This window comes from Charadrius vociferus, unplaced genomic scaffold, assembly GCF_000708025.1.
Source record: "Charadrius vociferus isolate BGI_N301 unplaced genomic scaffold, ASM70802v2 scaffold103, whole genome shotgun sequence".
In the NCBI taxonomy this organism is placed as follows: Eukaryota; Metazoa; Chordata; class Aves; order Charadriiformes; family Charadriidae; genus Charadrius; species Charadrius vociferus.
This window is the reverse complement of record NW_009648061.1, coordinates 6,437,669-6,462,759: the sequence shown is the minus strand read 5'-3', so window position 1 is coordinate 6,462,759 and position 25,091 is coordinate 6,437,669. Positions and strand designations below refer to the sequence as shown.

Sequence of the window (25,091 nt, the reverse complement as noted above, 5' to 3'; positions counted from 1 at the left end):
TAAGAATTAATTGCTTTCTAAGTTAAATCCATGTAACTCCAGATTATAATATTATCAGTTTCTTTTCTTATTAAACGAAACAATTATTGAAAATCTGAAAATTAAATTAAAGACCAGGCTGTTCCTCATTGCCATATATTTCCTCATGTTGCTTTTTCTCTAAATGCACATTGCCAGTTTGGTTTTGGTAATATATTTCCCCATAGTTTACTCCATGTGTGTTTTCCAGTTAACAGCTTTACTAGTAGTATATCTAGAAGTGATACTTCTGTTGTTTGGGGGAATGCAAAAAGACAACATTTTTTGACCTTTTTTTGGGTACATATTCTTAGACACGTCAGTGTTTATCCAAAGGTGAAACAATTCTGGGAAATTGTTTCAATTCAAATGTTTTAAACCAATTTATTTTTAAAGGTTTCTCTTAGGCATTTAACTTATGATATTATTTAGCATTAATGTGAAATGATGTCTCTGAGTGGTCTAAACGTTCCTCATATTAGTGTACTTTTTCTGTCTTCTGGTTCTGACTCCTCTCTGTAAAAAGGGCTACTATTTGAATGGCACAGGACAATTTGAAAGTTAGAAGGCAAGATTAAAATGTTTTATCCCAAGTCTGTTTATAAACAATTTAGTATTAATAAAGAATGTTTCCACCATCTCTGGGACAGAACTTTGTGAGTATTCTAGACTTGGCTGCAGTATTCTTTTGAGATGCTGGGCAGCATCTCTATTTTGAGGGTTTTTTCCACCAAAATCTGGTTAAATACAATGCTCCATTGTTAAATCCTGCACTTTTAAAATATCTGATGTAAGTGTTCTTTTTTGGATCACTATTTGTGGTAAATATTTTTATAATAGAGAGAATCTGAACAAATAAGAAAAAAAGCAAAGAACTTTAATTAAAAGAGCAAGACTTCATTTTGAAACCAAGAAGAATAAAGTTATACCTGGTAGATATTTTTTCAGCCATTATTTTCTATCAGATGCCCTTCTGTTATATCATTCCTATGATACATGTTTACAAAACTGTCATGGAAATTTACAGTGGTGGGACAGAATTTACCATCTTGGCAGGTTATGATAATAATGACACCATAAATTTATTATTACCACATTTTATTATGGATATGTAATTTTTTTAATATTGCTGTAAGACCAAACAAAGTGACCTTCAGGAAATGAAAAACAAAATGTGAAAGAGAAGAGATATGCAATGAATAATTTTGCCCCAATAGACTATTACTAAATTTTGAGAAAAAGTATTAAGGATTTGCCATGTCAAAAGACTAATCATTTTGGCAGTTGAATTAACATGTAGAATTCATATTGATTTTCATGCTTTGGGGTTAAAAACTGAAACACCACCTGTTAATGACATTTATTTCCATGATATACTATTGTACAATTGAAAATACATACTTTGCTGTTTTCTGCAATGTAAGCTACTGTAAAAAAATTATTATTAGGTGGGATGGACATACCTCCTAAACTTAGGACTACCAAAGTTCTGAAGTTATTCTTATGTATTATGTCTAAGTATACTGTAATGTGAATGTAAGTGGCTTTTCATTTTTAATGAAAGTGAACATACTTGGAGAGGAGAGAAAACTGGTGGCATTACCACCAGTTGCCATAATGGAGAAGTGAAAACTGTTTTTATAAGCATTAATACCTTCCCACAACAAATACTTAAACTGTTTTCCACTTGCAGGGAATCTGAAATCGTCAATGGTAAGATAACATTGTGGTAATCTGCTTATTTGATTCAGTTTTAATTATTAGTCAGATTCTCCAAATCACAAATGTAGCAGCTGTAATGTTTTATACTAGTTGCAGCTTTTCAGTGGCATTACGGTAGCCTGATGCAGAGCATGGTATATTCAAGTTCAGACCTCACTAGAACATAAATATCCAGCATCCCATGCTTCTGAACAGGACAAATGCTTTGCATAATGTCAGTGGGAAGGAAAATAAAAAAAATTGTACACATTGAAATCCTGCATATTATGGAAGTTATTATGGCTACACCAGTCATAGTTTTTAGAAACAACTGAAAAGCTAGAAGCACCTGCATGCCACAAATTGCATACAAGACCTGCACACTTGGTAATAGAATGGAAAAAGCAAGCTTTCAAGTCTGAGTATCCAACATACAGCAACTTCACTCTTGCCATGTGTGTGTTGGACACAAACTGAGACAGAATGCTGCAGAAGCCCATGCAGTGTGACATACTCCATTCAGGAGGATGTTACAGTGCGCTGTCATTCTTGTTTACACAACCAGATAAGCCTAGAACTATGAAGAATTATCTTAATTTTATTTTCCAGAGAAAACAAACCTTCTCTGTATTTTGTATTTCATTTTGATGGTAGAGATGACAGAACCAGTCCCAAAATTAGAACTCCATTCGAGATCATTGTCTTGAAATTTATATAGCTCACTGTTAGGATAGCATTGATAAATACTTGATGCTAATGATAATTTTTTTTTCCAGTCAAAGTTTACGTCAAGCTGAATCACAACAGTCCACGTATTTTATGTCTTACAAGTCATCTGCGAAACTTAGAACTCATTGATCCAAAATTCCAGTGGAAGGGACCGGGTGGTAGTCTTTCTTCAGGTAAGGATTTATTTTCTTACATGTCCCCCCACCTCCCATCCCCTCTCCCCTGTTCTTCTCCCAAAGCAGCATGAGGATTATCAAGGTGGGAATGTGAATGGAGAAGTAATTGAGGATGCTTTGCAAGTGTTTGTATGTATATCATATAAATTAATTTTCACTTTTCAGAAAGAAAGGGGTGAGATAACCAAACTAAAAGATGTTTTCAGATCTCTATAAAGAATGGTGCCATCTCTAAAGAGCAGTAGACGGAGCAGGGCATGTTGGTTGCAACAGAGGTTGAGGATGACATTCTTTGTCATCTGTACTGAGCTGTACTGAGAGCTGGGAGTGTTCTGCAAGAACAGAGTAATAGGATGACAGGCGCTGTGATGTAGCCCATCTGCCTGGTCAATGACAGCCTATCTTCAGTTATGAAGTTGCTCAGGGTCTTGATCACTTGAGTTTGAGGAATCTCTGTCCTTGGAGATTTTCTGTCTTTTCTGTGCAACCTGTTCTTTTTTCAGTCATGATTTCCCTTATTGCAACTTGTCATTGTTGCTGCTTGTCTTTTTATCTTAAAAAGTACGGATTATTCTTCCCTGTATCTCCTCTTAAGTAGTGAAGGGCTGCAATTCCCTCCTTAGGGTAAAAATCCCAGTTTCCTCTGCCTCTTGTCCTGTGCTCCAACTCCCTAATCATCTCAGAAGCCTTCTTGTTGACTTGCTCCAGTTTGTTAGTATCTGTCTTGTACTGAGGTGTCAGAACTGGACACAGTGTTCCAGAGTGCCCAAATGAGTGGTGAGTAGGGAGAGAATAATCACTTGTCTTGACCTGCTGGATATACTGTTGCTAATGCAACCCAGTATGCAGTTAGCCTTCACTGCTTCAAAAATATGTTTCTGATTTGTGTTCAGTTTAAAATCCATCAGGACTCCCAGGTACTTTTTTGCAGGGCTGCTCCCAAGTCATCTGGTCCCCATCTGCATACGTTGCCGCTCTTACTCTCATAGGTGCAGGACTTTGCAATTATCACTGTTGAACTTCATGAGGTTTCTGGCAGACTGTCTCTCTGCTCGTGCAAGGTCCCACTCAATGGCAGCAATGTCCTGTAGTGTATCAGCCACCCCGCCACTTTGATGTCTTTTGCATACTGGATGAGAAAGCCTTCAGTCCTGTGGTGTAGGACACTGGTAAAGATGTTAAGCAGTTCTGGTGCTTTTATCAGCCCTGAGGAAAGCCCTTCATAACTGGTTGCTAGGTAGACCAGTCTTCAGAATGATGATGCGACAATTTTTCATCCATCTTACATTCCACTTGTAGTCGATGTGTCCATAGTTGGGCTACAGCGATGTGACGGAGGACTGTACTGAAATCCTGGCTAAAAGCTTTGAGTGTATATGACATCTACTGCTTTCCCCTCATCCTCAGAAGCAGTCATTTAATGCCTCAGAGGCAGAAGACACTTAGGCTGGTCAGCCATGATTTACCAAAGGCAAATTGATGCTGCCTTTTCTCAATGACTGTTTTGTCATTCGTGCATCTGGAAATGACTTCCAGCAGTTCTATCATCTTTGCAGGGCCTGGCGTGAGGATGGCTGACCTGTGATTCCCTGGGTCTTCTTCCTTGCCTGTTTTTATCATGGATGTATTTTTTTGGTCTTTCCAGTCATTGGGGACCTCATGACCATCAAAATAGACAACAGTCATTAATTACTTAGCTCCCTCAGCGTCCTTAGATATATCTCATTCTGGTCTATAAACTTGTATATGTCCAGCTCACTTAAGTCAGTCCCTAACCCCACACTTCTCTCTCCCTGTAGCATCTCCTCTAAACTCTGGTAGAGCCTGGGGCAGGGCTGGAAAGGAGCCCTTGCAGCGTTGTATGCCTCAGTGTTTTCTGTGTCAGGCTACAAAGATGATTAGGGGATTGGAACATCTCTCATATGAGGAAAGGCTGAGGGACTTGGGTCTCTTTAGTCTAGAGAAAAGAAGATTGAGGGGGGATCTTATTAATACTTATAAATACTTAAAGGGAGGATGCCAGGGGGATGGGAGCAGTCTTTTTTCAGTGGTGCCCAGTGATAGGACTAGGGGTAATGGGCACAAGCTTGAACACAGGAAGTTCCATCTTAACATGAGGAGGAACTTCTTTACCTTGAGGGTAGTGGAGCACTGGAACAGGCTGCCCAGAGAGGTTGTGGAGTCTCCCACTCTGGAGACATTCAAAACCTGCCTGGACGCTGTCCTGTGCAATCTGTTGTAGGTGACCCTGCTCTGGCGGGGGGGTTGGACTAGATGATCTCCAGAGGTCCCTTCCAACCCTAACCATTCTGTGATTCTGTGATTCTGTGATTTGTCACTAGGTCATTCATCCTCATTCAGCCTTGGGCCAGCATTTTTATCGTTCTTCCTTTATTTCATGTATTTCTGTTGGCCCTTCACATCCTTTGCCAATTTCAGCTTCTGGTTAATCTGCTCACGGAGAATTTAAACATTTATTTTCAGAAAAACGCCTCTAATGAAATCACTGTACTAATCTGCTAGTATGGCATGAAAACCTCAAATGACTGTTTCTGTGTGGAGTATGTTGGGCTACTTGTATGTATGTTATTTTTCTCACATCATAGGGGTTGCTTAGAGATCATGACTTGCTCATCAGCAGTATCTTTCCAAGTCTGAGCTGGGGACCTGAGTTCTTTTTTTTTATTTCCTTATGCATATGTCTCATTTACTCTTCAGTGCAATTTATTTTTAAAAAACAACAATAAGCATTGTGATGAATTTATAAACCTGTTTAATCTCTTAATTTAGTTTACAATTTAACTTACGAACAATTTAGCTTATCCTTTTACAATAGTAGTCTTTCCAAAACCTATTTGATTTCCTCTTGGTCTATACTTGCGTCTATCAGAACTCTGGCCTTGGTCTTATATTTTCCTGTTATGCAGTCTGAAATACAGTTTACACCATAGCAATTCTTCATTCTTAATCCTCTAACCTTCACAGTAGAGCATTTCACATTTATATGATATCTAACACTGCACTGTGTTTTTGCTCTGGCTCTGGTAACAGTCTTTGCTCTCAGAAAGAATTTTTAGCATTCTTTGCTTCAAAGTGGTATAGGTGATTTTGCTTATACTTAAGCCTGTGGGCTATGTCATTTTACATGAAACTGCTAATCTCCCTTGGGATGGATATATTCTGGTTAACTGTGTCCTGCATTGTAACTGAAGTATTTTGATGCCCAGTCTGTGATGCATGACAGACACAGTATAAAGTATATTGTCATGTGTTGAAGTACTGAGCTTAATCTGATCAGACAGAATACAACCTCCTGATTCACAATTAACAAAAATTGCCTGTTTCACCACTCTGGTTTCTGTTTACTCAAACTGCAGTGTTAACAGTGTAGAACAGAAAACCATGGAGACCTCAGACTTCTTCCACTTGGCAGCTTTCAATCTCTTCAGGCAGATTGCTTCAGTAGTATTCCAAGTTGCTACGTCAACCTTGGTTCACTAGCAAAAAAGCTATGGTGGCAAGGATTTTTTGCTCTGTGGCAACTTCAGGTGTACTAGAATCAGTAGCAGGTGGGCAAAAAACATTTCAGTGAGAGAAGAAAACTTGTGTTGTCCTGACATAACTTTCTATAGAGATGTGAGAGATTTTAGAAAAGTTATTTTTAAAAAGTGGTAGTGAGAGGACTTCAGCTTCAGCCACCACGATTTTGGGTAAATATACTTCTTTGTCTCCTAGGGCTGTTGTCACATTCTTTTTTTTTTTTTTTTTTCTGACTCAGAGAAAATAAAGCATAAACAGACAAAAAGCTATCTAAAGTTTCTAGCTCGTGAAGTGTTTGCTCTGTAAATTAATTTGATCACTTGGCCTCCTTTTAGAATGGGTATAATCCTCTCTAACTGGTAAAAGTCATGTGTGTTTGGTGTGACTATTTAGGCTTCTAATATCTATCATAGTGAATCTCCATACCAGTGGGAAATTAGGATTCACAAACCTTGCTTGATACATTATTTCATACTTTTTTAGTGTGGTTGTAGGAAAGAAAAGAGTCTTTTCAGTGGAAATGTAGAATTGTGAATTGAGTTGTAGGGAAGACTAACAAAATACTGTTCTTGCAATGCTTCAAAAGAAATGCAGTTATTTAACCATAAAATCTGGAGAAAGAGAGCCTATGTTTCATTGTACTATCTGTCATAGTTAAAAAAAATCTGATTCTCTTTGAGACACAGCAGCCCTTAACACACACCTTAAGAGGGTGTTTTGTGCCCCAAAAGTCTGTCTAGCTGTATACATCAAATATCATGACTACAGTAAAAGCTCACAAAAAGTAAATACTTTTCTTTCTGTAGCCATTAAAAAACAGTTCTCTTTATTGAGCAAGCAGTTTTGTTCACACATAGTTCCAGTCCCCTTACGCGCAGTTGAAAGAGTAATAAAAAATTAAATACTGCACAAAATGTAATATAAAATCATTACAACTTTAAAATTAGCAAGTCATTTTTCTTCACTTAGCATAGTGACTCTTTTGTATTAAGATCTGGAAATTGTACTTTGAAGTTTTTAAACAGCTGTTGGGCTGTTTGCGAAATATACTTTAGGTGGAGGAAAAAAACTTTAAAATAATTTCTTCTTATATTCTAGATCTTAAAGTTTTACTGCATTAAACAGCATTCTTGATGGTGTTCTGAACAGCTAAATAGAACAAAAGAGAGAAAGCATTTTGATCTTTATTTCCAAATGCAAACATTGGAATAGTCCTGTTCTAGTTTGGTAAAAATAAACCTAAGAATTTGGATTTACAGGAAAGTTACTGCTTTTCATACACAGTGTCACGTAATATATACGTAGATGAACTATTTGTGTCGGAAGATTGTGGCTGTCCTTTCATAGGACTGAAAAAATTGTGTACTATAGTTTTGTAAAACAAATCAACTAACAAATTAAATACCTGCACTCAGCCTCTCAACTACAAGCTAAACCCCAGATGTTCTAAAACCAACTATTGGTATATATCAAACAGTTCTTCTGTGGAGAGAGAAGGAAAGAGAATCAGAAGATATATGAAGCTCCTTTTATCAAATGTGTATATCTGTATACACATGCTGTACTTACAACGGATATATGACTTATACATGTTTCCTGAGAGACTGACAGAGTCCTGTCTGGACTACAAAACAGATTATGTTTCATTCCTAAGAAGATTTTGAGGTGAAATCAAGTTTATTATATACTGTGTTAGCTTTTGATTCTGTACATGTATAATTCATCACAGAATTTACCTATTTGGACATCTTTAGATATTGCATATTTAAATTTGAACATGCTCAGCAGTTTAATCTGAAGATGAGATTTTATGATCTGGATTGACAGCAGTTTCTAAATCTCTGAAAAATCTGTTTTTGAAGAGCCCATTGGCCTGATTCTGCTGTCATTTACTTTTGTTCTTAATATATAATTTCAAAATACAGAAGTTGCTCCACTGTAAAACTGGTCTGAATAAGAGATGGGGTGGGAGGGTGGAGAGTAACTTTATTTTTTTTTGCACTGAAAGAAATGGAAGGAGAATCAGTCTGTTGGTTTTAAGTTTAGTAAGAGAGAAACTAAAATATAGGAATACTTAGTTTCCCATGGTACTGGGACCAGTGCTGTTCAACATCTTTGTTGGCAACATGGACAGTGGGATTGAGTGCACCCTCAGCAAGTTTGCTGATGACACCAAGCTGTGTGGTGCGGTTGACATGCTGGAGGAAAGGGATGCCATCCAGAGGGACCTAGACAGGCTGGAGAGGTGGACCTGTGCAAACTTCATGAAGATCAACAAGGCCAAGTGTAAGGTCCTGCACATGAGTGAGGGCAATCCCAAACACAAATACAGGCTGGGTGGAGAATGGATTGAAAACAGCCCCAAGGAGAAGGACTTGGGGATGTTAGTTGATGAGAAGCTCAACGTGAGCCGGCAATGTGCACTTGCAGCCCAGAAAGCCACCTGCATCCTTGGCTGCATCAAAAGAAGCATGAGCAGCAGGTTGGGGGAGGTGATTCTGCCCCTTTCCCCCACTGTGGTGGGACCCCACCTGGAGTACTGCGTCCAGCTGTGGAGCCCACAGCATAAGAAGGGCATGGACCTGTTGCAGCAGGTCCAGAGGAAGGCCACGAAGATGATCAGAGGGCTATAGCACCGCTCCTATGAGGACAGGCTGAGAGAGTTGGGGTTGCTCAGCCTGGAGAAGAGAAGGCCCTGGGGAGATCTTATAATAGCATTTCAGTACCTAAAGGGGTACAGGAAAGATGGGGAGGGACTCTTTATCAGGGAGTGTAGTGGTAGGTCACGGGGCAATGGTTTCAAACTGAAAGAGGGTTGATTTAGATTAGATATTAGGAAGAAATTCTTGACTGTGAGGGTGGTGAGGCACTGGAACAGGTTGCCCAGGGAAGTTGTGGATGGCCCATCCCTGGAAGTGTTCAAGGCCAGGCTGGATGGGGCTTTGAGCAACTGGGTCTAGTGGGAGGTATCCCTGCGCATGGCAGGGGGGTTGGAACTAGATGATGTTTAAGGTCCCTTCCAGCCTAACCGTTCAATGATGCTATGATTCCATGATTCTAAATATAATTATACAAGGATATGGAAACTTAAGGGATTTAGTTTCTGTAACATAATGCTGACAGGAATAGCTCTGTTTTGCATCCTTCAGATTCCTGAGGATCCTGGAAAATGGTATAGCTTCCTCTCTTAGCATGAATTAAAAAAGAACTTCCGTTATGTTTTAAATCATACAGTTTTCACTGACTCCAGGGAACCTCTGAACTTGGCCACATTGCATTTTGTCCATCATGCATGTGAAATGGCTCCTGTGTAATAGAGGCGTATGAAATCGTATCATGTAATTCACATCACAACATGTGATGTGAAGTAAGTCTTACTGGACCTGCTGCTGAGGAAAAACATGGAAAAAATATTAGATTTAAGAAGAGGGTGGATAGCTTAATCTTTTTTAAATCCTGTTTTTTGAACTCAGACTCATTTGAGTAAGCAGTATATTCTTTCACATAATCCCATGGAGCAAGGCATTTTAAGGGTGGTTCCTTTTATAACACTAGGGGAAAAAAAACCCCAAACCAACAACATAACGGGCTGTTTGATTTCATGATCCAGAGGGAGATTCTTTACACACAGACATACCATTAAAATAATTAATGTTTACTATGTAAAAATTCTTATATTTTCTGGTATATCAAGCATTCCTTGTTCAAGGTAGGATAAAATTCTTTAATAAAGTCAGTGACTCAGTCTGTCAGAAGAACACTTTACTGTTCCATTTCTGCTGATGTACTTTCAAAATATATTTTTGACCAAATCTCTTCACTGGATTTCCAAGCTTTGTCTTTTGCAGACTTGTTGTCATCTTTGCAGTTCAGTAATGCATTTTATATATACACAGAAGCTGTCTGTGATATATCTTAAAGGTGCTCCAGCTATCCAGGCAAATAACAGTGTTGCTTTTGACCCACACAGGGCAGTTGCATATGCCAAAGGTCAGAACTATAGTTCTTAGATCTATGCTGTTTTTCTGACAATATTAATCTGATAGCTATTCCAGCATACAGTAGCAAATGACATCCTAGTTTATAGACCTAGCATCCTGAGTAGTTCGTTATCAGATTAAAAACCTCTTCATCATCCAAAAAATGAAAGACAGCGTGCCATCAAGGTGAGAGCTTAGGCTGATACGGAATCCCAAACCATTCTTGTCAAAGAATTTGCACTTCCAGTCTTTTTAGTAGCACTCCTTTTTGCCATCACTTGATTTATTTTTTTTTTTAAACACAGTGATATGTATGACAAAATTAATTAAAAGCTTGAATGGTTTCTTGGGGAACAAAGTTGTCCCACACCCCCTGCCAAGTATGTAAAAAGATGCACTTCAATCAGGCTATTTTTTTCCCAATATCTTTCTTAAAATCACATACCAGGAAAATCAGTGTGCACCTACAGTCATATGTTAATTTGAAGTGAATTGCTTGATTGTACCCACTTAGGACATTTTGTGTGGATTATGGTCTGGTCTTTGAGGGCACAAACTGGATTAATTTTGGATGAAGCTAATTGGAAAGGTTTGCTTTGAGAAATAATGTGTGCTCAATCTGTGAAACCAATTAGGACTAGTCTGAAGTAAAAGCCCTAAGATGTGTGTAGTATAGAACTCATGTCCTTAGCATTGATTTTTTTCAGTCTAAAAATATGCTGGTTTTGCACCACACTAATTGTCGAAGCTTCCATCATCTACATAATAGGTCTAAATTATGTAGGATGTTAAAAAGATTTTTTTGGTCTTTGAAAATGGAAACAAAAATCCATTCTCAAAATATTTTATCAGAGTGAGTATTTTACCTTGAAGTCTATTATAATTGACTCTGATCTAGTGGTTCCCAATGTTTTCTTTGACAGCTGCCAGCAAGATGGGCTGCATCCTATTTGAGAAACCCATATCCATGTTGTTACTGCCTGAGGACTTGTCAAGTCAGGAAAAGACTCATCAACTGTCATCATGTAACCCACATGCAGGCTGCATGGGGCAACTGTATGGGTCATTATCAGTGCCCAAAACTGACCTTAAACAATGCTTCCCTTTCTCTTTAAAAACCTGGTTAAAGGGCCATGCTCATGATTTGTCTTTTGAAGTAGGATCCTACTTCCTCTCTGCCGTGAACTAGAGTTGTGTTAAGACTTTGGCCACTGTAAAAATGCACATCTTTCCATACAGAAGGATTATTTTACAATATTAAACATACATGATTCTCATTTTGGCATATACAGATAATTTCTTTGGAAGGTCTATTATATAGTACTTGCTTAACTTAAACTTCTTGTCTTGCCTACTTTGACATTTACTGCATGTTAAACACGACCAGCAGCTAATTCATGAAGCAGTTCCTGAAGACTGAAAGGTTAGTAGTCAGTTTGACTATATAGAAGTATAAAAAGAGATTATTTGCCCACTTTATCCTTTTTTTTTTCTGGGAGTTTTTGGTTCTTTGAAGTGGTTATTGGAGAGAACAATAGATGTCTGAGATCAAATAAATACAGGTTTCTAGGACTGCTTTGTCAACCAATACTTAAAAACACAGTAGCAATAAGGCATATTTGTGTAATGCTGAACTGAGTGACACCTAATCAGCTTCAGTTTCTTAGTGCTGTGGCTTCAGCTGAATCCATAATATTATTATTTTGTGCACAGCTTAACAGTAAATAACCATTTGGACCCTTACTTTCTGCATTTTCTCATGATGGCAACTAAATTGATTTCATTATTGTGTTTACTAGAAAGTAGCAGTGTGGAAATATCACCAACGGGAACTCTAATATTGAGAAACTTCAACCTGAGTGGAGCTTACACTTGTTCCATTTTTTATAAGCTAGCAGCAATGCAACCTGATAAAAACCTCTTCATAAAGTATCTTATTTATGGTAAGTTATCAATCGAGGTAAGTGTGTTGTTGCCTTGGAAAAGTTTTATTTTTTAAAATACATGTTACTATTTTTAAATATATAAGCTTATTTAGAATTTAATTTGCAGAGATAAAGACATTCTGTTTTTCTGGGAAATTGTTTTTAATATTAGTTACTACCAGGCAGTTCATTTAATGACATTTACAGAGCCTTAAGTGAAACTGAGTGGCTGACTGATAAACTTATGAATACAGTTCTTTTTAAAAAAGAAGCATAAAACATAATGAAATGTAACAAATTGAATAGGCAGTAATCCTTAATAACATTCAAATAGTATAATTTTAAACTGAATTATTCTTTGTGAGATTAATTTTTAGCACAGCCATATGGATTTATTTCACACATTAATGCTTTTATTATCACCTGATTGTGTTTTTTAAATATGTATCATTTAATGATGTAATATTTGTAGCTTATTCTTTCCTGTTCTGATTACATTTCCTTCTGTCAGCAGGTAAAAAGTCTTTGATAAAGTGAAATATTGAAAAGGCAATGTCATTTATTCATTACTAGCTCTCCTTTTGTTCTTTAAAGGATATTTTGTTCTTGTGGAGATGTAGGCAAGAGCTCCTATTACCTTCAGCAGGAACTATGTCTGTTCTTGAATTTAAAATGCATATCAGTGCTCATTTAGAAACATGGTAGAGCACAATAACCTAAATTAACCTCTGATGTAAATAAATTTTACTTTGGCACAGTAGCCTTCATACATGACTTTTAGCAACTAGCTTGCTTGATAGAACTGGAAAGGAAGAAGTTACTTTGAAACAGTTTTGATGGAAAAGGTTACAGTTTTCAGTAATGCAGACTTACATCCTTCAATAAAGATCCAATCTGAATGTTAGCATACAAAATTCAAGTTTCATACATCTATACAAAAGAATCTGGAATATGCAGCACCAAAGGAAAGGAAATGGGGGAGGCAAAAGCCAGATAGAGGATATAATGAGCCATCTTAATTGGGTACCCTGTTTTGGATGTTCTGCTTCTTCTTTCAGCTTGTTCAGTTTCTATTCCTTTGTTCTTTCTTCCCCACTGCTCCCTTCTCATTTCTGCGATTATACCCACACCATGACCCCTGTTCTTCATTCTTTTACTCCTGTTTTCTATTTCACATTGTGATCTGTTGATCTTCAGCTTTGGGTAAGTAGAGTGGTTATCATGAAATAACTAGAAACACACATTTTATGGTAATAACTAGAAAATGCATCTTATGGTACACTGACTTATTTGTACAAGATGCCCGGATGTGAATTTAGCCTTGCAGTAAAGGTGAAATAGCTGATCCATCTGTAAAAGTAAATGAAATACCTATATGGAAGCTTTTTCAGTTACTTCTGCTCACAGAGAAGGAATTCCTGTTCATATTATTAGCTGCATCTTCTATTGATCTCTGGGGAAGAGGATTCAGTTCTTAAGCTCTTTAAAATACTTCTGTGACAGTTGACAAAAGCATATGTAACATACTACGATAACTGGCTATAATGTGTGTGATGGAATACTGTGCCACATACTAAAGGGTATTTTGTATACTTCTTAACCTTAGCATTCATATTTCTGATCCCTTTACTGCAACCTCCTGTTGGTTTAAATATTAAAAAATTACAGTAATAAAGAGTAAGACTTACCTATGGATATAAATAAGACTGTCGACTTGTAAAAATCTCTTAAGTGTTTCCAACTGTCCCAGCATATGCTATTTCATCATTAAAAAATCTCTGGGGTGCAAAATAGGTTTTGTTTATAAATTAAGGATTTAAATTAGCTATTTTATTTTCAAATACACAAATTACTTTTCTTCATTTTACTTCATATATGTTCCTCATCATCTTCCACATTTTTCCCTGCAGCTTATTCTGATCCTAAAAATTACTATGAGTTCACAGCCCGGTACCACGCAGCCCCCTGCAACAGTTCTCATAATACTTATTTTGAGAAAATACTGCTTCAGATACTAAACAAACTTGTTGCTGAACTTTCTTGTGAGGTTACATTAATTAAGGCAGAATGCCATCATGTAAAAATGCAGAGAGGAGGTCTACAGAATGAAATCTTCTTTACATTTTCAGGTAAAAATCAGCCTTGCTTTTAAAGAATGGTTAGAATTTTTATAGTTAATGAAACGTATTTACTGCTTATATGCAGAAAGTATTGCAAGGGTTTAATAATAAAGTTTCTTGATTGTAAAAATGCTTTAAAGTATTACATCTGACATTCACATCGATAGCAAAAAGATAGTTGATGTACTCAAAAGTGCATATTTTACATTATTTCAGAAGAGCTTTAGAACATTTTATAGCTGTGGATAGATCAATATTTTTTTAATTTTGCATCATAAAACATTGCCATGTCCCCTGTTATGGTCTACATAGGAAGGAAAGTGTTACAGTGGATTCTGTAACTTCCCAGATTACCTTCATCTAGCCACCTACAGCAGGTGCATAAATCACTCCATCAATGTGCCTTGGTCATTATAAACAGCTTCCAAATGACAAACTAAGGCTGGGTGTCTAATTTTCAAGAACTAAAGTTAAATGAGTTGAACCTCAGTATGTTTCCTTCTTTAAGTGGCATCAATAAAAGAGGGAGATTTCATAATTTTCCATTTCTTTAAAACAAAAGAAGCCTAAAGGAGACCTGGTGTCGTGGTTTAACTTCAGCTGGCAGCTAGAACCACGCAGCTGCTTGCTTAGTGTCTTCATTACTTAATCCTCCTTTGATAAAGTTTAGCTATTAAAAATACATTCTCACTTCAACATGAATTTGTTTTCATCAAATGTTTCTATTACCAGCTTTTCACTAAAGGCATTAACTGTGGAAGTCAGAAATCTCAGTGTCATGTCAATCCAAAGGAGATTTTTTTTTTCTTGAGACTTGTTCTCAGAAGATTCTTTCTGAACACTGCAACCGTATGAAAAGAAAGTCTCAACTCTTTTCTTTATGCTGTGAGTGAGGTCTGAAGGAACCTGTAAAACAGTCCCAGTATATGTTCAGTTCACTTGATATACTTTGTTATTAAAAGAGGTATCTAAAACCTAAAGAGGTGCTGTTTATAGTTGTTGAGATGAATGTACAGAAGAACAACTGCAGTATTTTCTTGAACTTACTGTTTTTAATTATTTCAGCTCTAAAAAAGCCATTGTTTTCATATATTGTATTAGATTAGTCACTATGTATCAAGACATGCAGTTTGAAAAGATCCCTTCCTGAACGAAGTATACCAATTATGTTTCATTTTCCACTTTCCAATTTTAATTTTCTTGAAAATTAAATATACTTGCTTAGAAAAACAATGGAACTATTAGTTGTGCTTCTCTGAAAACTGTGTTTGTAGTGGACAGCACTGATGTATCTGAAGAGTCTCATTACTGACAGTGTAGTTAGTTAAGGTTAATTCTGAGGTTATTGAAACTACATAAATGAGATTTAGCCAATGTGCAGGCTTTATAGAATATTTGAGCATTAGGAGGAGAAATTAACCAGAGTTTTAGGTAGATGTAAACTTTGATATGACCCGGTGGTAAAATATGCATTCTTAAGTACCTTGAAATTTTAGAAATTACTTTTTCATTTCTAAGCAGCATTTGGTGTTTCAGAATTACTTCCATGACAGAGGTGGGCAAAGCTGATAATAGAAGAACTTAAATTCACATGTTAATAGATTATTTTTTCCTTAATATGGCAGCTCACTCTAATGTCAGTTTTGGAGAGCAGTCCAGCAGCTTAGTTATCTATTTCCCAGGCTTTCACCATAACATGTCAGTACTAGTCAGTTGACAAGGAATGTGGACCCATGCAAATGGATTACTAAAATATAACTACACCTTTTCTTCAGTCTGTACTTGAAGTCTTTATTTGGTTCCATGTGTCATAGGCATTCCTACGAGAATGTGAAGGGTTGAGTTGGTGAGGCTCAGGAACTGATGTATTTGTGCAGGGTGAGGAACGGGCAAGATCTTTAAAAGCACTAGATATTGTCCTGATTGATTGTTCTTGAGAGAAAATTTGAGTCCATTGCAGAAATAGTCAGAAGCTTGAACTGTTAGGGTTCCTGGATGGCTGTTTTATAACCCGAGTCTTGGTAAATCCACAATGGCAGGCAGGTAATTAGAGAGGGAGTAGCTTACTTCTTTCGAAAGGATTCAGATATTTAGAAATCTGGGAAGAGTCCAGAATTATAGATTTCCTTGCTATTAGAATTTACAAATAAATGACAGTTCCCATGAACTATTTAAGTATACTGAAAATCAGACATAGATATGTAATGTCTGTAAGAAGACAAGCTCTGTGATTTCTTTAAAACGTTGCAAGTTAGACATCTGAAATACGGTAAAAAATCTTGAAGACTGGCATCAGAACTGCCTAGAATCTTAAACCAGTAAATCAAAAAATAAATGTTGATTTCATTGACTTCGGTCTTCTATAAACAGATTGTGTTTTGTTACAGTTGCTTCCTTAAACAGAGAAAAACACGACATACTATGTCAGGAAAGTGCTTGTGATGCATCTCATAGACTAAACAAGGTACAGTAGATGGAGGAATAAAAGGGCAACTAACATATGAAGCTACTCTCACAATGAAGTATAATAACATAAAACATGAAACATACTTTGTTTAGTAAATTAATAAATCAATATAAAAGTTTTAGTGAATATAAATTGGTATCAGTTAAAATTGCTAATATTCTATTGCCGTTATGGATAAGGCAGATCACACTATCAGTCTGCATTAAAGACAGTATATTAAGAGTATGAAAAGTGGGAAGACAGTTGGAAAACTTTGAAGATGTGCTATCTTATAAATATCAAACATGCTGTTTTGCAATGATAGTGCATTTCCTTGACTTCAAAGTGATTTTATTGATCTGGCAGAATTTTAGCTGCTTGCAGGTGTTTGGCTTTTACAGTAGAGAACTAGGAACCAGAGTCTTGCTTACTAGGTTAACTGTTAATTCAGAGGTTCTTAAAGGGTAAAAGATAAAAGAGGAAGGGAAATACAGGACGTATACTAAGAAATAGCAGGTATGCAAATCATGCGTTGGGATTCCAGCGGAGGGGTAAGGGAGTCTAAAATAAGGTCATACTCATTTAGCTGTTTCCATTCTGGCCACTGAAGAAAACCCCTAAATTTGTGGGGAAAGCTCATGATCAAAGTTCATCTTTTTCATACAGACGAGAGGATCAAATTAAAAGAGCATGAATAAATGTGTTTTTGCCAAGTTGTGTGTGTACTGAACCTTGCAAGCCTATTAAAGGTTTGGGTTTTTTTCTTTTTAGCTTTATATATAATTAATCTCTGTATACAAATGAAACACTTTCTGGATATGAAGCATTGATACTTTTTACTGTTAGACTTTGTCAAATGCTAATGGGTCTGTTTGGGTTTTTTTTTTAGCTAGTTAGAAGTCACATTTTAAATTTTAACTACTATGACTTAAAATCTTTAAAATTCCAGTGGAAGAAACTTCATTAAAAATGGTCCAAAAGTCCAGAGAAATAAAAATAAAGGATTTTTAAAAATAAACATTGCCTTTAGCTTGGGAGATGGAGTAGATGGGTTCCCTTGTATCCTAGTATTTCTGATTGTGCTGCTGATTCTGCACTGATTGAAAGGAACGTTTTTCCTATCTAGTGTTATATTTGTGCAAATCTTTTTGAGTAAGGGAATTAGTCTTCTGTGATTGTATTTGACTGATGTAATAATAATAATAATAATAATAATAATACCCTTATTTAACTTGGCTTCAGGACACATTTGACATTTGCTTTTTATTGAACAGAAATAGCTAATAAAGATGGAAAATATGTCTGAAATATAAGTGGACCTAAATAATAGTACCTATATAGATGGAAAGCTGCAAGTCTACTGATGTTGGGCTACAGTTGTCTAATGTAGGCAGAATTGCCATGGATTTACTTTTAAAGTTGTATTTGTAAAATCCTGAATACTTTCCAACACGGTAACTGATCAAGGTTTATCTAAATTAAAGCCAACATATCCAAGAATATCAGATTGTCCTCCTGTTTCCGTTCAGCTACAATCAAAAGATTCAGTGATACATCCTTTAAATCTTAGTCCTAACTCATACTCATATTCTTTTGTCTTTTCCTGTATTCTGACCACTTTCCATCAAAGAATCTGAAAAAGTATTTGTTTCAATTTAGGCAAAACACCTTATACAGAGATTTTTTAAGCAACAAGTGGAAGTTAGCAGGAAAAGTTCTGAACCGTTGCCTGAAATATACTACATTGAAGGCACTCTGCAAATGGTATTGGTTGATCGCTGCTATCCAGGGTATGGAATCAATGCTCTACTACATCCAGACTGTCCAGAGTGTTGTGGTAAGTGAAATATTCATTTACTGTACAAAGTATTACATACTGTTACAATGTTTTTTGCTCTGATTTAACTCAGTACTTTACTATTTATCTTTATAAAATTGTTATGCCATACTGTTTTGGACTGTGATCCTGCCAAGTCTGTCAAGGTAACCAGCACTAAATCAGGTTAGTACTTGGGTAGAACTTTAGTAAGACCTTGTTGCTTTAGATTTGAAGCCAGACTCACAAGTTCTATGGACAGATTTAAATTAAAATCAATCAGATTAAGTTCAGACCTCCACACAGCAGTTAGGGTTTTTGGAATTAGCATAGAAAATCTGTTATCTGACAAGGTATGTTTCAAGCGCTGTTTTATGGTGAGACAAACAAGACAATTATTTTTTGTCTTAAATTTATAAAAGCGGGCATAATAATGCAATGCTTTTATCTAATTACAAACTTAAATGTTACATTTCAGATCTGAGTAAAGTAAGAATAATAGATAATCACTCTGTATAGCTTTGCACAATAAAGTTAAATTTGTAAATATCTGTGATCCGTTTGGAAGAATAAGAAAAGGGGGGACTGAATTCTGGTAGTTTTATTTTTGTCAATTCTCATATTAAAACAAGTGATATTACCCTCCTTAGATACTAAGGAGCGGATCAGGTTTTTTTAAAGACTGGTTTAACCAGATTGCATTTTGCCCAAGAAAAGGTTATTCATATGATTCCCAAATACTGAGCCTGAAGTCTCAAGGGAACATTGGAAGACAGACACATAGAGAATAAATCTGTAGTCAAGCTTTTGACAGAGATAATTCTCTACAGACCTAGAAATGGTGAAAGAAACACTGGATTACATACTGAACGACAGTTTACAGAATGGAATACATTTTGAAAAGAAATAATAAGAATATGGAAGAAAATAGAGACAACTCCAAAATTGCAGGACATGGGAAATATTTCCATATGTGATATTTTTTTCCAATTTGTTGTCTTCATCAGAAGGAATTTATATTTTTTGTTCCATGTCTTCCAGCAAAAAGTGACAAATACCTGGAAAGGATATATATAATTATCAAATTTATTACACTTACTGTAATACAGAATATTGTTGCACGTGATTTCAAGGAAAGGTACATGAGAATCAAGTTTCGAAAAGCAGGTCTTCTTTAGGATGATTTGTTGTGTACAGACTGCAGTTTTGTTTTGGGCGTTCCCCCAGAATATCTTACTGCATTCTAAGGTAGTTTGTATCCTTTTTTCTTCAAAACACAATTTTATTCTTAGCTCTGATGGGCGCTTAACATATGTGGTAAAAAATAACACTGCTTTCTTAGCTGCCGTGCTGCTTTACCTCCTGCACTAGACAGAAACACTACATAGCACTACACCAGTGTCAACGCAAGAAGCTGATCCCTGTTCAGCTGGGATAATAACAGACACCTCTTTGGCAGATCCAGGGTCAAGCTTTCACATCCAAGGTACCCAAGAATCTGAAAACAGTCAGCACTGAGACTTGACTGCTTGCTACTTCCCATAGTTGAGGATGTCATTCTGTCAGCATGCTCAAACATACATTCTTTTCCTTAGTTGGCCTCTTGGAAAAATTGGTAATTTCCTTTCCCAGAATCCAAACCACCATACCATAGGCAGTAAAACTGAAAGGGTCCTCTGCTTATCATTCTACCTGAAGGCAAGAGATGAGCTTCAATTATTCCTGACAGATGTATCCTGCATAATCTTTACAACCTCAGAACACAGACTACATAGACTCCCAAGGAAACGTAACTCAGTACACCATCATCATTGAAAAGCTTTTTTTCTAAAATATTTATGTGATTTTCTTTGATGTAGTTTATACCTGTTACTTCTTGTTCTGTCTCAGTAAATCTGGAAATGATTCTGTTAATTTTATCTTTGCAATAGCTTTTGTATGTCCTAGAAGGCTCTAACCAATTTCTTTTTCTGATACTGTCTTCATTGAACTAAACCACCTCAAGGTCAGTCTTTTTGGTCATGTTTGATAGACCTCTGTTCAGCCTGATTACTGTCCACTATAGGTTCTCAACATTTGCTTTCAATGCCTCAGATTTCATGCAGTAGTTCTCAGGAGACCATGCTAACATGGGAGAATTAGTTGTGATTTGCTAGAATGCCTGTTACTTAAATAGAAAATAAAGTATTTTTCCTATATCTTTGTTAGTGGGGAACTTTTTCCGAAACATGCACTTATAGAAACATTTTGATAAACACATTTCCATGGAAGTACAGCAGAGTTCAGCTTCTTGGGTTATCCAATAGTTTCCCTTGTAGTTGCAGGAACGAGGTCCTGTAATCCAGTTAAACAGCTTTAAGGTCCCATTTTAGAACTATTTAGGAGTTTTGGTCTCTTTACCTACTCATGTTTCATAGTTAGAAGATCAAGCTTTCAGTCTGAATGAATTCATGGAAAGTTCATACTCATTTGCCCTGATGGAGAGAATGCCCTTTAGCTTAAGGGTTTGGGTTTTTTTTTTGTTTCCTATTATATAATCAGAACAAGTCAACTACTTCCTATCTCCTTTTCTAAGAGTTTACATTCAGCAGACCAATATGTGACATGCCCTATTTTGAGTTTAATTTTCTTGCGCAGGGGTGACTAGAATTTTACATGGCATTTCTGATGAGGTCTTACCAGTGCCTTTTACATCATTAGTGCTTTTCTTTTTGTCCTAAGAACCTGTTTCATATGATGTAACAGTACTACGCTTCCCCTTTTCGTTGTGCCTGATTGTGCTCAGAGTCCTTTTCAATCAGACAAATATACAGGCCTTTCATTCTTTTATTTTCTTCCTGCCTATTTAAATCTTGTCCTTATTGACAGCGTCTCCCAGTTTTGTTGTCAGCATAGTTCATTGGGACTTTTTCTATAATCTTACTGGAAATATTTAGGAAAGTCTGTCTAAGAGCAAGGTCATGAGTAATCCCTTTAGCAATTCCTCTCCAACTCTTATTTCCCTTTTAAGCATCATTCAGTACTCTTTTAAATTTCATTCTGATTGTAGTCTTCTGTAGTTTATTATATTTGAATGTGCTGCGACATCAGATGCTTTCAAATTAATTACGTGTTTATCTTCATTGTAAAACAACATCAAATTCTACTACTTTCCACTTACTTGCATGTGTTTCAGTGTTCATTCATGAAATCTTTATATCGTATAGAAGTCTGAACAGCTGTTCTGAGGTTTCTTGGGTTCTTTTTTCCTTTTCTGAAAAATTTGTAATACATTTCTCACCAGTCATGGGTTAGCATCAGTGATAGGGTATCACGTCAGATTCATTGCAAACCTGAGATTATCATCTGTGTTACCCTTTCATGGGCCAGTTCTATTTTGGAACATGCAAACTGATGTTACTCAGACTTTCTAATTTAAGTGCATTAAACTTTGCATAGTGCGACTGTTTCTAGTCTCCGTGTCTTGATACGGCAGAATTGGAAAGGTTATGGAGTAGGCCCAAGAACATGGAGAAATAAAGTCCTATGCATCTCCTCTGCAGGATTCATAAACAAACCTACTCTATTTTTACTTCTCATATAGCAAAATAGCTGGATGTTCAGTTACACCTGTTCTCTTTCCTCTATTATTTTTAGAATATCTAGTTTCATGTCGTGTTCTAGTAGTTGTGGTTCCTCCATGCTGCTGTGCAGTGCTTACCCAATTTGTGCACTCAGCATAACCCTTTCACTTACCGCATTACCTACCAATCTAAATCTCCTGTATTAGAACTTGCTTTCATTTTCTTCCCCATGCTTCCCTCTCATGTTCTTTTATATCATACTATATCCTCATTCCCCCCTCTGATTTTATATTAAAATGGTATTAAATACTGAGATGTCTCACCTTCTACTCCCATTTTCTAGTCTAAATCTCTTTCTGAATTAGATAATTAAAAGTGTTAACCTGATTAGTCACTGTGTGATGTATCTATCTTTAGAGAACTCTTTTTGGCAGAAAACATCGGTGGTAAAACTTACCAAAATTTTGTTCATCAAGTACCAGATAAACCTCAGGCAGAACGCTTTACTGAGTGATTTTGTAGGGACAATGACTTAAAGACATGGAGTTACTGCTCATTCCTCCGTAAAGCAGTCTTGAATAAACAGAATTGACAAGCACAAACATCTTAGAAATTATTTCATATGATTTTACCTTAATTTTAATATTTTTCTGCTTTTAAAGCCCTGTTTTATGTTATTCCAGGATAAGTTAATTCAGTATTTTTGAAACATGAGGTATGATTGCATTTTACTTAAAATAGGAAACTGGGTCACTTTCACATCGTGAAAATGTCTAAATATAGCTTTTCTGCTATTATAAATCTATTTTTTTTTGTTTAGTTTTTTCTTTTTTTATCAGATGCAGCTGTGAGTTTAATACAGTACAAAACATTGTATGTTTCTTAGGGCTTCTCTGGAGAACATGTTTTAGCTTTATGAAGTATTTTTTGTCCTGTATTATTAGTCTGCAGAACTTGATTTATGTGGTATTTTTGTATACTAGATACTGAATAGTCAGTTCTAATTTGGTTTTCTTCAGTTCTTTCTCCCAGTATGTTGATTATTTATATTACTGACACATAGTAACTTGAAAGTTCAAAAGTAAATACATTACTCAAGAGAATATTGAAATAGTCCTAAAAATCAGAAGAGTGCAAAATACTAATTAGCTTATAGGATAAAAGAACAAATGAAGATGTGCGCATTTCAGTTTGTGAGGTGTGTATGTATGGCAAGTATGTAAAATATGCTGTTAAGACAGAATATTTTGCTAAGATCTTTATACTTTCAAACCAACGGTATACCAATAGGAGTTTTCCATTAGTGAAAAGATTAAAACAAGTTAAGTTTACTGGTTAAAGAAACTTTCCAGCAGCTGGCTAAATAAGCTACAGGTCCCTGCTTCAAATTCCTTTCTCCTTTTCATGCTTTCTGCTAGATAGCAAACTGATGGCACTTCTGAAAAATAAACTTTTTATCCCAATGTAACAGAAGTCTACCTTGCTCCAATTAAAGAAACTGAAAATTCTTAACGATTAACTAGAAATGTGCCCATAATTTTCAATAAAAAGAGTAGAATTTTTCCTCTGGTACACAAGATGATTGATTTTCCAGACAGAAAGGCTGGAAAAGGCCTTTAGTTACATGTATTTGTAAAGCTTTCTCTTTCCCATAAAGCCATCCTTCTTTGCCTATACTAATGTACGAAAAAGGCAAGGTTTTGATGTCATCTGCAGAGGACTCCTTCTCTCTTACATTTCTTAAGACCTCTAAAACCCTCTTCAGTCAATAGCAGTGGCAAAAAAAGCTAGGCAAGCTTATAACAGCCACTGGGGATCAAGTGAATCCTGCCAGCCTTAACAAACGAAGGTAAACCAAACCAAATACTGAAAATCCTGCTGTTGCTGAAGGTTTGTGCAGTAGTGACTAAAAAGTCATTATTAAGCCAGGCAAAACCAAATAACCAGGTAAGCACCAACCCTGCAAAAGGAAAGAAGGTCTTAATTACCTTTGCATACTGAATACTAACGCTGTTAATTAAAGATCTGTCCTAAAGAAAGGCTACCATTGCCAAATTGAAGTATAATTCAGGATAGTCATTATCAAATAGCTCAAAATGTGCTTTTTTTTCTGCCAAGAGCATAATGCTGAGTTAGTCTTTTGTGATGAAGTCATTCTGCAGATGACTGTACAGACTTCATCAATGACATAATGTGATCCAACAGGAGAAAAATCTTTCATTCAGAACACTTGGTCTGCATCATACACTGATTTCTGGTTTGATGTATTATTTTTGCACTACTTCTTAATAAGTATCCGAGCTTAGATTTCAGCTCTATTTTGTCTTGTATTGCTTATACAACCAGCTATAGAAGTTTATTTAAAACATTATTGGATATAGGCCATATTAAAATGTAATTGATTGACATATCCCCTGAAAGTAGATGGAGTGAAAAGTGATGAAGAGAAAAATATGGTGTAATAAATAGATGATGTATAAAATATATACAATTTTTTCATCACCAACTAGCAGAATGCTGAAAAAAATCTCATCTTTTTTCAAATAAATGAAGATGCATTCTAAACATTTCAAATGTAATTTTTTTTTAATTAATATCACTTAAATTCCATGTTTTTCCTCGGTTTTTGTGTCTATAGTTGTATGCAGCCCAGGATCATACAATCCTAGTAATGGAATTCACTGTCTTCAGTGCGACAGCAGTTTGATATATGGAGCGACAAAGTGCTAACGGCTGAGGGATGTGTGCCCTTGCAATAGCTCTGATGTATTTTAATGTGGTAATATTAATAAATATTTTTAAAATGTTTATGGCTTGTTTTGGTTACGTCAATAGAATACACTTTTTTTAAAGAAATAATGATTAATCACCATATTGGTAAAATGTTTTAGGTCATACCACTTAGGACTACTTCATTTTTAAGCTCTTTATAATATATGCTAGGTTAATAGCCGTAGAGACGATTAACTATTTAAATCACAAGAAGAAAATTTAAAAAAGGAGAAGTATTTTGCATACTTAGTCCTTTGGTCATAGACCTCAGCTCCTCTCGATATCGACTGGTGTAAGGAGTCTGT

General features: G+C 36.0%; 1 protein-coding gene across 1 annotated transcript in view; it reads left to right on the top strand.

Moving 5' to 3' along the window:
- ZPBP (zona pellucida binding protein) overlaps window positions 1–24,744 on the top strand; it is a 34,655-nt gene extending 9,911 nt beyond the window's left edge. The window contains exons 3-8 of the mRNA XM_009883804.1: window positions 2,496–2,621; window positions 11,944–12,087; window positions 13,980–14,198; window positions 16,577–16,653; window positions 18,295–18,472; window positions 24,653–24,744. Of these exons, the coding sequence (XP_009882106.1) occupies window positions 2,496–2,621; window positions 11,944–12,087; window positions 13,980–14,198; window positions 16,577–16,653; window positions 18,295–18,472; window positions 24,653–24,744 (836 nt within the window). The remainder of the gene's footprint in view (window positions 1–2,495; window positions 2,622–11,943; window positions 12,088–13,979; window positions 14,199–16,576; window positions 16,654–18,294; window positions 18,473–24,652) is intronic.
- The last annotated feature ends 347 nt before the right edge of the window (window positions 24,745–25,091 follow it).